The 14,049-nt window shown below is 33.6% G+C and overlaps 1 protein-coding gene across 2 annotated transcripts; it reads right to left on the bottom strand.

Annotated features, from left to right (window-relative positions):
- Positions 1–2,011: 2,011 nt before the first annotated feature.
- LOC131643919 (uncharacterized) lies at positions 2,012–13,068 on the bottom strand. 2 transcript variants are annotated; one of them, XM_058914284.1, is made up of 27 exons: positions 12,860–13,068; positions 12,552–12,750; positions 12,320–12,441; positions 11,411–11,527; positions 11,004–11,156; positions 10,137–10,807; positions 9,479–9,600; positions 9,304–9,395; positions 8,895–9,114; positions 8,707–8,773; positions 7,708–7,862; positions 7,535–7,605; positions 7,285–7,449; positions 7,108–7,179; positions 6,804–6,905; positions 6,624–6,713; positions 6,106–6,181; positions 5,922–6,018; positions 5,730–5,799; positions 5,425–5,604; positions 5,193–5,315; positions 5,024–5,107; positions 3,803–3,987; positions 3,565–3,703; positions 3,411–3,470; positions 3,119–3,223; positions 2,012–2,437 (listed from the first exon to the last, which is right to left on the bottom strand). In XM_058914284.1, the coding sequence occupies exons 1-27, from the start codon at positions 12,938–12,940 to the stop codon at positions 2,324–2,326; spliced, it is 3,732 nt and encodes a 1,243-aa protein (XP_058770267.1). In that variant the 5' UTR covers positions 12,941–13,068; the 3' UTR covers positions 2,012–2,323. The 2 variants fall into 2 exon arrangements, with proteins under 2 accessions (XP_058770267.1, XP_058770268.1); XM_058914285.1 differs by having other exon boundaries at positions 11,004–11,153.
- Positions 13,069–14,049: the final 981 nt, after the last annotated feature.

Raw genomic sequence — 14,049 nt, 5'->3', positions numbered from 1 at the left:
TCAATATTATTGTGTTATTTTGACAAAAGACTTTTATACCCGTGGAATAAGAAAAGTTTCAGTACATTTATAAGAGGGCTTTTACTGGCATTTATAAGAAAAGTTTTTAAGTGTCGTTTTAGAAGAATTTTTTGTTCCTATTTAAGTGTCGTTTTATAATTTAATGTTATAATTTGTCAATCATACCCTTATTTTCTCAATAACTCCACCTCACATTTTTTAATTGGTGAACACTCCGGTACCCTTGAGTTTAGTTGGGTAACGGTACCTTCAACCAATCAAATTATATAATTTCATGCCACATCACTTATTTATTTTAAATTAATTTAAAATTAATTAAAATTTTATGACAATTTACACTAAAGGTACCGATAGTCCGATACCCAATTTAAATTCATGGGTATCAAAGAATTTGCCTTTTTAATTAGTTATTGGAAAAAGAGAGTGTATAAATGAATTTCTTTGGAAAGAGAAAAATAAATAAGGGTATGATAGAAAAAGTAACCCTAACAATCCAGTATCTTGGTTGAAATTTTTTTTTGTTAAAATGACACTTAAAAAGGAACGAAGGGAGTAGTAAGTCATCCTAAACAAATTTATTCTTCACTCGAAGAGAAACAACAACAGTTACTCATTCTCTCTATTTGCTTCCTTGCCTTCATCATCATCTTCAAACTCAACTATCTCAACTGATTAGCTACAATCCATGTTTATAAACTTACACCTTCCCAATCATGATCCAATTTTATTTCTAGAATCAGAACTATCTCCAAACAATCACTGCACAAGCTTTGAACATCTCTAACTACGGTAAACTCCGAAGCGATAACATAACTTTGAACCAAACTTAAATGTACCCATTTTCTGTAATTTTTAAACCATTCTCATGCATATTCATCAACGTTTTTAGTTGTCTTATCTTATTCATCAACACAAATTTCCAAGCTTGCACCTCTGTTGTAATTACAGTAACAAAACTCACAATTCTAATTAACTGGTGCTGGTGTTCATAGCTTTCTTCACCATATATAGATAACAGAACATGAAAAGTGATATACGAGCTGATGGAGCAGATAAAATTGAAAACTTGAATTTGAAGCTTGAAAATAACATGTCATCACAAAATGACGATGAACTTGCAAAGGAAGTTAAAAGATTTGAATGATGTTCGGATGAAATGAAAGCTTATATGATGGACAAGGAAACAACATTGCTATCATAAGCCATTATGCTCAAGAAAATCCTCGTGGAAACCTGCCAAAGACAAGAGTTGTTTGCAAGCCGTAAGACATTCAAAGCTCGAAATTGGGATTTCACACTATGTTATTGAAAGAGAGATGATGCACAACAACCAAATAGAAGTCTTTGGCACATGGAAAAAATATAAGGAATAAATTATTCATCTAAATTGGTACCATAAACCTCTCATAACGTTTAGCATTATTCTTAAATTTAATCGTAAAACCATTACACCAAGAGAAAGAGGGTTGATAGAGACTGTTCTTATTAGTAAAATTATGATCAGGTAGAACGCTTTTCCTCCTATGATACTCGTAATTTGCTGCTAATGTTGATGTTTTAGAAAATGTTTATGTCAAGAGTAAGATTTTCTTAGAGGACCGTGCTTTTGTTTATCACGAGAACAAGGACGTATTTCAAGGGGAATAAATTGTTCTAGTATTTACATGGTTATTTACAACATTGTATTTTCATTTTGTTTTATGAACTAAGGCAATTTCTAATTTCTAAATTACTCTGCAGTTTGTAATGACTCACGCCCATATTTATGACCAAAAATCTAATGACTGAATCAACCATCTTTCTCAACTCTTCCTTATGAAAACTCTAATTCTCTCATGTAATTCTCTCGAGAGTTGAGTCGGAATCATCACTAAGATCTACATTCCAAACAAAAATTCAAGCAGATACAGACAAGCAAACATATGTTTTGTGAGCAAAGAGAGAAAGAGACTGTACAAATCACAAATAAAATGTCATACAATTCATGAAATAAGCAGAAACAGAAATAATTTTATTTTTATTGTAAAAAAGAACTAGGTATTTACATTCAGAATCAGGGATGAAATATTGGATCATCTGGGGGCCTAAAATAAGCTTTTATTCCCAGTGAAATTATCAAACTCTTCTAAGTATGGAAAAATATGGAAGGTGAGGGTTGGAGAAAGAAAAATGGAAAATCTTATAATACAATACAGAAAGAGCCAAATATGGAATTTCCATATCAACTGCTGGCTGGCCCTGTTACACATTCTGAGGTCATATAAAAATAATAGCCTAAGCAAGAAATGCTCTACAGAAACCTTTACATGAAGTAACTTAAAGATCTCGTTTTTCGAGATCCACCTTCTCCATAAAGATCATTCCATTGTTGTAGCTCATTCATATTCGTTGACTCCGATGACACACTTGCACACACCTGCATAATGAAACATCATATCAATACTCATGACATAAAACTTCCATTAGCTTATATATCTTGCCTATGTAACACACGTATCATAATGTTTAAAGTTCAATTAGCTAATTCCGAGACATATGAGGCAAATCCCCAAACAAGAGTACGATTTTGTATCCCACACGTAGAGCCAATCCACAAAGACTTCCTCGCATGCAACCTTATCGTGTTTTAAACAAAAGGAGGAAAGTGTATGAGACACTTTCTGGTTTACATTCTTACTAGGTTTAGTTTTAAGTTTTGTACACAGAAGACAAAGAACAATGCATTATTTTGGCCAAAACACCAACCCCAAATTGAAACTCAGACAAAGTTGAGACAATATCGTCGCCAAATCTTCTTTAGTAGAAATATTGTATTATCCCAAGCATCTTCAGCCATAGGCTGCAACACCCTCTGTCATATTTCTATGTCAAGTTTTGGCTCGCAACCATCTTCCATTAATACCATTATGTCTACCAAAATGGGGATGAAAAATGTAAAACAGTGCATGAGGCTCCTATCAGAAAACCTTAGGGCTCAAAAAACACTCACAAAGGGATTTACATTTACTTTCCTCCAAAGCCAAAAGTTGTATCTTCTACTCATAACACAACACATTCAAAAGCAAAAAAAAAAGGTGGAAAAATGAAATTAATATACCTGCTCATGTGCATATCTAAAATCCTCCATCTTTAAGGGACGAATGTCGGCACTGCTACACAATTCAGGTTCAGGTTTGTTCTCTGACAATGCTAAGCTTTTTTCCTGAAAGACATTTCATTTCAATGTGAGGAAAAGCTTAGACCAAGCCTTGAACTGTTATGTAGGCATATTACCACGAACAAAAACCTATTTAGCACTGAACTGAACAAATTTTATATGAGACATTCTATCAATACACACTAATACACGTACGCGCACGCACACATACACACACACACATGTAACCGACCTTCTTTTCCTTTTCCAAGATCTCCCTTATTGGGCAGTGAGCTGCCGTGACACACAGATTCTGCAATCACAGTGAAAATATTTTACGTTGAATCATATTCACTCCTCTAGCAACCAACCAAATTAAAGTCTTTAAAGATATATAAAACAACCACCTTTAGGTCACTTCCAGAGTATCCGTCAGTCATATTTGCTATTGCTTCCAAATCAACATCGGGTGCCAAATCTTCTTTCGCTAAAATGACACTCAGAATTTTTCCTCTATTTGGAGCTTCAGGCAAATCAACCATCAATCTACAATTTTTTTTTTTTTTTATAAAAGGCTGAATTAGAATAGGCCTCACTTGTAAAACATGAAATAAAAAAAGTTTCCATCAAATATAATATGTTTACCTCCGTGGAAGCCTCCTAATAACAGCCTCATCAAGATCAAAAGGCCTATTTGTAGCAGCAAGAACAAGTATACGCTCTTTTTCTTTTGTACGCAGACCATCCCAATTTACCATAAACTCATTCTTCATTTTACGCATAGCCTCATGCTCACCAGGGTTTTCACGTCTGCCTAACATACTATCAACCTGCCACAGATTCCACCAAATAAATCAAACACATAAAACTGATAAGAAAATCTATAGAAGCCACTAGCCAGTAGCTATCAGAAAAACAACAATATTTAGATACATTCACACCTTCATTTCAGCCAATGAATCTTGTTCTAGACTTCTAGGCATCAAAATTGAAAATTCATTTAATTTAAAGAAATGCCTTTGAAGCAAATGCTAAACCAAAAATTCAAAAAAAATTTATATTGCACCCATCACACTGCATGTCACAAATGCCTTCTGCACATCTTTCATGTTATCTTATACCCACTACTTTGCTTCCCCTCATTTGATTGGCATGCATAACCTCTCAAACCAAACCAACACCGAAAGTAGCATCTTTAATTTCTTCTCTAAATGAAATGGCTTGAAAACTCTGGACCCTCAAGTAAAACACAATCTATTTTGTTTTCATAGTTAAGGGAATTGGTAAGACACGATAAGGTGAAAAAAGTTATGTTTATAAAATGGTCCATCAGTGCTCTATTTGGAAGGCCCAAGACCACTAATGAATTTGGAATGTAGAGTAAAATGTAAATATGCAGAAAACAGCTGAATTGGTTAGTGTTTGAGAAAACAAATTCCAAAATCATAAGCCTTGGCAATGCACATTTGTTATTTAACACCAGCAACAATCAAAGTTGTGATTGAAGATCACAAAGTTACAATCAATTTCTCCAACAAGATATATTGTAGATTTGTATGAGGAACTACCCTTTTGAAAGGCACAATGAAGAAAGTAGACAGGTAAGGGTAACTCAAGTCAAGTGAAGATCATCTAAAACACTGAGCCTCCTTAAAATTACGTATTTTCATATCATGCTGACAAGTCATGTGTCATGTCAATAATCACTAGTTACATAACAATAAAACAACCTTCAAATGGTGGAAAGTAGACTGAAGGACTGAAGTGAATATTCATGTTCAAAATATAAAGGAATTATAATAAAAATACTTAAAAGCAAAGAAAAAGAAACTTAAAAAAGATATAAATATGACATGTTATACCAACCTCATCAACAAATATAACACTTGGAGCAATTTTGCTGGCTAGGGAGAAGACTGCTTTGACATATTTTTCTCCTTCACCAAACCACTGCAACCGAAAGATATTTATCATGAGGCTAAAATATACATGGAAACTGACAGCATAAAGAAATTTCAATTTGCAACGCTGATACCTTGGAAGTAATACTGGACATTGAAATGTTTATGAAATTCGCTCCAGCTTCAGTTGCTACAGCCTTTGCGAGCATTGTTTTTCCCGTGCCAGGGGGGCCGAAAAGCAATATTCCCTTGCAAGGCTATATTCAAATAAATTAAACAATAAGTGCTAGTGCTACATTGCATGATTACATCATCTACTAAATATTGTTTTCACAAGTCATTAAGAGTATCAAGAAATATTTCCACCTTAGTTAGCTGTCCTTTACAAAACAGTTCAGGCCTTTTAAGAGGAAGCATGACCAATTCCTTCAAAGTGTCCTTCACATTTTCTAAAGCTCCAATATCTTCAAATGTGACTCCAAGTTCAGTTGGCGGAATAACATCACCAAGCAACTTTTTCTCAAATTCATTCTCAGTAACCACGTCCTAGAGTAACAATTCAACAAATACATGTATTATTCTATGATTCAAATCATTACTGTAAAGAAATCAAATGGAAGTATCGCAAAATGCACACTCCACAAATTAAGGTGGAAAATGGCATGAATTACCTTCAGTGACTTCTTTACGCTCTTGTTCTCATTTTGGACACCCTGAAGAATGTCCAGCCCATACTTAATGCTGCACAAATGAAATGTAAGACAATGTTAAAAATAAAAATGGAAAGTTAGAAAGTTGATTTATTTTTTGCTCAATCTATTAAGATTAATGTTATGAAAATATCCACAAATGATGAGAAAAACCTTTCTGCAGATATCACACGCTTTACTTCTTTGGTAGAAGTTTCAAATGAATTCATAAAATGATAACTTATAGCCCAGCCAATGATCTTCTCCACATCTAGTAAAAATAGTTAACATATTGTCAATACTATTGCAACAAATCTCAATATTTTATGCATTGACATAATTGCTAAAAGAAACTAACTTTCAGTAGTCAGGGTTTGATCTTTGATGCAAATAGTGTCAAGGTCAGAACAATCCCATCCAATTCTTTTGAGAACCTGAACCATTAGAAATTTCTCATAAGAGATTGGCAAATAGCAAAGCAAAAATAAATTTTAATATAGAATAAACAAGAACTGGAGACACGACATGCGAAGCTCTACAGAGTACAAACTGTTCCGAAAATGAATATCAGTGCACACCAAGCAAACAACGAATATGGATGGCTAGGATGGGACAACAAAAAAAGCTCCAATAAACGTGTAAAAAGACATTAAGGGTTGATAGTCCCAATGGAGAAATTTTCACAAAGCAAATGCATGAGATGCTACATAATCCAAAGGCACGCACTAGCACAAGCTTATATCATTCAAGAACAAACACAGATAATGAAAACACATAAAAAATAAGTTTAGCAACAGGGAGCATTGAATAGTACAAGTGAAAAAGGAATAAATACCGTAAAAAAATAGAAGTGAAGAAGGAACAAAAGAGACTCACCGAACGAAGCATGACAACATTGGAATGTGCTTTCATAGTTTCAATATCACGATCTAACTGCTGCTTCCAATCCGAAAGTAAAGCCTCATCCTGACAAGTTTGAAAGTATAACACATTTATATGAATTATAATTAAAAACATTAAACCAGAGTTAAATTAATCTAACATTATAATTTATACCTGAGGCAACTGTATTGTCACTTTGTTTGGGAAAAGGCGGTTGAGTTGCTTCGTTACTTTGGAGCTTTCTTTGCTCCTATCATGTAGTTTACTAAAGTTATCCTAAAGAAAAAGTCCAAATTGAAGTAGATAAATAGTTAGTTCCTGAAGGAACCAGAACAATCAAGCTACAATGTAAATATAATAATGAAATTTAGATTTACAAATATTCAGAAGTTTGTCTTAAAAACATTAAAAAAAAGTGAAAAATAACACAGACATGAAGGCATGAAGAGAAGTGGAAATGGCTACACGATTATAATACCGGAAAAGCAAGATCAAGTAGAGCTGTCTGATTGCTCCCAAACTTTGTAAACAGAAGTCCCCCAGGATGGGTCTGGAAGCATAAAGAGACAGTTATCAGATACACAAATACAATCTTTCATATAATCATGATCACAACTACCAAATGCATGCATTTTAATGCAGTAATAAATGGTACCTTCTCTTTACGACTGTCCAGCTGAGTATTTGAGCCAATTACCACAATATTTTGTGGTAGGGTTTCAAATTTACTTTTCAAAACATCATTGTTCCCAACCATTGCCTTCTCAATATCTTTAATGAACAAAACAAGTGCACCAGTTTTACACTGATTAGCGGCAACCTGTGTACACAACAGCAGATAAGAGTGTTAAATATATTGCTTCACGAGTAGAGACAAAATTGGACATGTTTAGAACTGGAACAACCTCAAAGATTTCATTAATTGCAACTTTGTCGTCGTCCCCTCCTGAACTCTCTATCCTTTGTAAGTGGCTTGCTGCAGTATAAGCCATCAACGAATTAAACAAGCCAAAATTATAGCACACAATATGCTAATATGCAACTAAGGATACAAAAGTTCAATGAAAAAAGAGAATACCAGAACAAAAGAAGCCATGATCATCTTCGATATGACCTCCAAGGTCATTGCCATCTGGAATTGATTTATCAAATCTGACCCCAATTTTTGAAGACTCGTTGTCTTCAAAAGCAAGTACAACCTTGCCCCGGAAACCATAACTTGGTCCTCTACCACTATTGAAAATATATGAAATCGTAAGTTATCGCAGAAGGACAGAAGGTTAAACTAAAGGATATGGTAGAAAATGTTTCATAAGAAAAAACAAAGGAAAAGAACAAGAGCTGGGCTGATAAAATATCCACCAAATAATAAAGTTCAAAAATGTTGCAATGAAAAAGAAATAAATAACATCAAAGTTGTCTAGTCTGTCTCTCTGCATAACAAACTGAAACAGGGATGAGCAATGCACCAAATAAGCCACAAACGGAATTCTAATCCAAAGCAAATCAGAGAATGGGTTATGGGCTTTGTTTGTTATGAAAAAATAGTATCCAGTTTTTATTTTCTTTTCACTAATCACTATTTATATTTAAAAAATTACCACCATATTCTTTTGCTTCGTGCTAACTCTTTTTCTTGTACAAATAGTGTGGTAGTTTTTTAATTAAAAGTGAAAAGAGAAACGTCTGTTCTGGTACAAATAGTGTGGCAGTTTTCTTAATTAAAAGTGAAAAGAGAAACGCCTGGACGGACCAAACAAACCCAACCTCCTGTGTGGAACAATTTAGCTTCAAACTTTCCTTACGTCCCGGCCAAACTCCGGATTACCAGAGCCCCTTTCCCTGGGAACCGAAGGATTAACACCAAAAAAAAGCCTCTAAAAGATGATAAAGAAAGATTCAGCCACTAAAATTCATTATTTTTATAGAAGATTCACAATACTTTAAGCCATAATTGAAAAACTTTCACGCATAACCTTTTTATCAAGACTAGAAAAACCCCATAAGATCATATCAGCCTTTACTAATTATAAACCATATAAATATTGTAGTATAATTCTTCAATACCACAAATTACCTTGAAGAAAAATTTTGCAGTGACGAGACAGTGGGTGGAAAGTTACCGACAAATTTTACCCGATCACCTGCAAGTTATATATCATATAATTAAAGCCTTCAAAATGTCATTCGGCATCAATATTAGAACAAGACGATAGAAAGTAAATACACACATAGCTGTCAAACTATTGGGACACAACAACATACCTTTTTTAAGAGCAATGCCTTTTGATGATGCAGTAGAAACCTCTTGCTTCAGCATAGCCTGTGAACTTAATGTAGATCCACCTATAATTTCCGCATCAACACTAGAAGTGGGTTTCCTATGATGTAATGTAGGAGCCTGGCTACTTCTCTTAGACAAAACAGAAGGCTTTTCAGGCTTTGAGCTTTCTTTTGCAGACTCAGCTTCCTTCGATGGTGCTCCCTGAAAACAAATTACCCACGTTAACAACAATTATGAGTGTATAATAATAATGATTTTGCAAGAAACCATGTCAACATCAGAAAGCATGTGACACCAAAAAGATAATCAAGTGAAGAGTCAAAAAATTTTAACTAGAAAGATACAATCTTACAAAACTTTTATTAAATGAAGTTTATCTTAGAAACATACTCCAGGCAGCGAAAGTGAATCCACAATCAGTAGCCTGGCACCAAAATGCTTAGCAAGTGCCTTGGACAAAGTCTCCTGATATATTTCCGAACCTACACAAGAATCATATGGAGCTCTATCACTTCTACGTTATAGAAGGGAGAAATAGAAGCATAAACGAGAACAATGGAATTACCTGAAGGACCAGATAACAATATCCGTGGGGACACCGACGGGAGATCTGAAGCATATTTTCCAAAGCCATTGCACTTCAAATGAATATATGTAGAAGCAATCAACACATTCTTTGTTGTATCACTGTAATATGCAGTACATCACAGACAAGTAGCCATAAGTTATTTGTTATCTATTCCAAAGCAATAACTAATAATTACTAACTACATGCCATTAAACTAAGCAATAGAGCAACAGGGAATACAAAGGTAGTTGTATTGTAACTAAGTAGAGTGCATCTAACTTTGACTGTGCTAGAGGTACTATAAATTAAGGTAGCATATAGTTATTTGCTACGGCTCTACTTATATGGGAAAAAAAGACCAAGGAAGCAAATCCCAAGGAGTTAATCCTAACTTCTTTTTTCAAAAATTCCCATAATCCTCATTAAATGAAACCTACTTGCATAGGAAAGATGGATTTCTAGTAAAATATAGCTCACAATAAAATAGGTGCATACAAGCAACTTCTTTTTTAAGTACCCACTTGAAAAAAGTGCATTATTTTTGTCATTTTTAGGATTAAAAGAATAACCTAATTGTTTATGATAAATAGGACCGGGGGCAGTATTAGGAAATCGAATAAAAGATAAGTCAATGACAAGAAGCAAGTTTTTGCACCTTAAATAATACGGGAATGCCTCAAAAGAGACATCAATATCCTCAGCATTGAGAATTCTCTGTTCAAGACTGTCCTTAAATGCTTGTCTCCTGGTAGATGCCAATATTGTTGTTGTATCAGCACCTTTAAGGAGTTCTCCTAATTCCTTTCGATCTTCTAATATCCTGTGAATGCCACTTAAATCAAATTCAGTTCCTGAGCCGCCGGCAAGCATGCACAATAACGGTCTCAATTCGTAATTAGTAGCAGACATCTTCCCAACACTTGTATCCGCATTGGCATCGACATCCATGGTGTCAAGGCTAGGATTTTCATTAACAGTGGTAGAGGATGCAGGAACAGCTTTGCCAGAAGAAATAACTCCAGTCGATTCATTATTTTTGGTGGTATCTTTCTTTTCATTGTCCGGAACATTATCCCCATGGCCAGAAGGTAGTGATGAGATATCAGAATTCTGTTTCTTGCATGTTTTAGCTGGAGGAGAAACGAGAGATAAATCTTTGTGAATATTAGATAGAGAGGCCAATATTGATGCTCCTGCAACATCCGAAGGGTCTCCAGATCTAGCTTCAACTTGCATCCCATTCATTGAAGCATTATGGGCTTCTAAAATACTCACAGGAGGTATACCAGCAGTAGAAACATTATTACTTTTTAGCTGTTGAAAGATCTGAATTCCATGTTAAAGAACCCGTAAAATATCAATAAAAGAAATTTAAGAATGAAAAGATACAACAATGCATAATGTCAATACATCAAACACAAGAATAAGCGGTTTCTTTTTAAAACAGACGACAGATGCATGCAGACAAAGCAGGAAGAAAGAACTAAACAAGAGAAATGATAAACTCTTATGTAAAGGATACATAAGCCTGTTTTCCCGAAGAACCAAATATCACCTCATCACCTCCATTTAAAATCAGCCGGGCATTCCTTCGGTAAGTCTTACCATTGACTTGAACAACACCTTTGCCCCCTGTGATTTCCAGTAGGGCAACTGATGAACCTCCATGTTGCTGCTGCACATAATTCAAATGACAACTGTGGTCAGTTATGCTAAAAAATGGAGAAGCTTAACAAAAAAATTCTACAGTTTATCACCTACCATACCAAACGAATGTTTGGTATTTTCAATCATAATTCCACCACACATCTAAAATATTTATTTGTTGTTTAGGAAATGACTTGTGTATCTTGATTCATTATAAAACTGTAAAGCAGATGGTTCGTTATTGTTTTAAGTTTCAAAGATGAATAAAAGTGGAATTTGTACCTCTATGTGGCTCAATTTGCACAAAACATTACCAATTGTAGGATCTTTAAGCGTCAAATTACTCTGACGACCTTGACCAACTGTGAAGATTGGATCACTAATGGACAAGTGAGGATTCTGGACAAGCAAGAATAACAAAAAGATTAATTCCATCTAAAGCTAATAAGAAGACAGAAGTATAATTCAGCTCGCTGTTTTCCCCATCTAAAGCTAACTTGACAAATAAGAAACTCTAAGAAGGATATCTGGATATGTGAACTGAATACTATTCATGTCTACTATCAATTTATTTACAAAAAAAAAATTGATTTCACCAAGCAACAACAAATCTCCTTTGACCTTCAACATAGTTGACGATACACCCTATAATATGATAGTAATTACTACTTTATGTGATATAGCATAAAGCAATATCTTCTCTTGTTGGAAATACACAATAAGAAATTCAAATTTGTCCAAGTTACAAAACTTAACTCCATAATAAAAGAAGACCAATACTTAGCTACATTACATATCCCTGTATATCAGCTATATCAGACAATGTAGTGAAGTGTATTAAAGGCTAACATCATGTTGTAATTACCCTACATACACACTCTAACAACGCAACATGCAGATGCATATAGGATATAATTTGTATTCACTATCAGTGCACAAGGTTTTACACCGCAATCAATCACTCCCGTATGTTAAAAACTGTTCAACTTCAATCATAACAACTTTTAAAGTAGCACGTATGAATGATTGTAACTTGTTGACCAGGTAAAACATATACATCCATCAAACCCATCTGTTATCAAAATCCAAGGATCAAATTGGACTCCGGATTCTCTCTTCCGCAAATGTGAAACCTTAAACTCTAAAACAAACAAAAACCACACTAACACTCAACTAAAAGCGGAACTAAACCTGAGAAGATTGAGATATAAGCTTCCCCCACGGAGCAGCCTTAGGAATCGGTTTCGCCACCGTACGTTTCTTCCGACAAGAAACCAGCGGCTGCACCGCCTTTGCTTTCTCCCCCGTTTCACCTGAGATTACAACAACAACAAAAATCCATAAATCTCAAATTCAAAAACAACCTATGCATGCATAGATAAAGGCAACAAAAAAAAATTGAAAAAGATTAAGTCTTTAAGACCTGGACACTGAGGGGACACCACGGGATCAGTTTCAATTGGCACAGAAGGAGGTTTCTTGTTATCATCATCAAGAATCTTCAACGACGCCGTTTCAGGTAGATCAGAGCGTTGTATCTCAGGTTCACCAGATTCGTTACCAGTTGCAGATTCTTTGACGGGAATCGAGGGCAAAGGATTAGATGAAGCATCCTCCGAAACCTACAATCACAAAAGAATCGATCGAATTTCGTAACCGAATTTCAAAAACCTATATGTAATCGATAATCAAGAGAATTGGGATAAGAGTAAAGAAGAGATTGATTGATACCTTGGATCGTTTGGCGTTGGAAGGAGAAGGAGAAGAAAGCGGGCGCTTGGAGGAAGAAGAGCCGCGTCTGGTTTCGACCATGATTGGAGGGTTCTGGGTCGGTAATCTGTTGGGCGAAGAAGAGAAAGAGAAAGAGAAAACACTAGAGAATGATTGAGTCACGTAAATTAATGTTATCGAGTTTTGTGTCTGGTTCGTTTTATACGGGACAAGAACGAATTAAAGTGAAAATGCAACATATATGATCATTATTTTTATTTTATTTTATTTTCTCATCCATGGATGTGCTAATCTAATTAACACACTTGCATTACTTAATACTCTCCTACTGTATTAAATTTTTTTTAAATTTATTGTTAGATATTTTTATTGTTTAATTGTTATATTTGGTCAACAGAAATACATATTTGAGATTATTTGTAATAAAAAGTTTTACATCATTGATACATCACAACTACTCATATATAATATTTTAAATGTAATTGAAGAAAAAACAAACACATATAAAAATTTAACTAAATTCTATATATTTTTGATGAATTTAATTTATATATCGACAATGTAAAATTATTTTAATAATAATCGTTAAATTTTTATAAGAGTTTGACTTTTATTTTAACGGCTTCAAAAGTATCACATATAAATGATTTTTATATATTGACCGTGTAAATTTTTTTCTCTGACTTTGCATATCAATTAATTTCATTGTTGATATATTATAATTAATTTTAGAAATGACTTTGAAGCTAGTAACTCCTCTTTCTAATTTTATTTAAAAATCTATATTAAATTCATTGAATATACAATGAACTTGATATATATATTATTCAAATATATTAATTATTCAATGTATATAAAATATTTTTTTATAAATAAGACCAAAGAAAATATTATAAAAGTTAAAGATTTTGAATAATTTAATCGTGATTGATTGGACTGTGCATATCAATTAATCTCATTGTTGATATATTATAATTAATTTTAGAAATGACTTTGAAGCTAGTAACTCCTCTTTCTAGTCTTATTTAAAAATATATATTAAATTCGTTGAATATACAATGAACTTGATATATATATATATATATATATATATATATATATATATATATATATATATATATATATATATATATATATATATATATATATATATATATTATTCAAATATATTAATTATTCAATGTATCTAA

The sequence above is a fragment of the Vicia villosa genome, linkage group LG1 (genome assembly GCF_029867415.1).
Source record: "Vicia villosa cultivar HV-30 ecotype Madison, WI linkage group LG1, Vvil1.0, whole genome shotgun sequence".
NCBI lineage: Eukaryota > Viridiplantae > Streptophyta > Magnoliopsida > Fabales > Fabaceae > Vicia > Vicia villosa.
This window is presented reverse-complemented; position numbering and strand designations above follow the sequence as displayed.

Bases quoted from the DNA above. Each gene is read 5' to 3' on its own strand.
- LOC131643919 (XM_058914284.1), bottom strand. From the start codon at position 12,940: ATGGTCGAAACCAGACGCGGCTCTTCTTCCTCCAAGCGCCCGCTTTCT. The intron at 10,808-11,003 runs GTATCCTTTACA...CATGGAATTCAG, and splicing joins CTTCGGGAAAACAGGCTTAT to ATCTTTCAACAGCTAAAAAG. The intron at 9,115-9,303 runs GTATGTTTCTAA...ATTTGTTTTCAG, and splicing joins ATTCACTTTCGCTGCCTGGA to GGAGCACCATCGAAGGAAGC.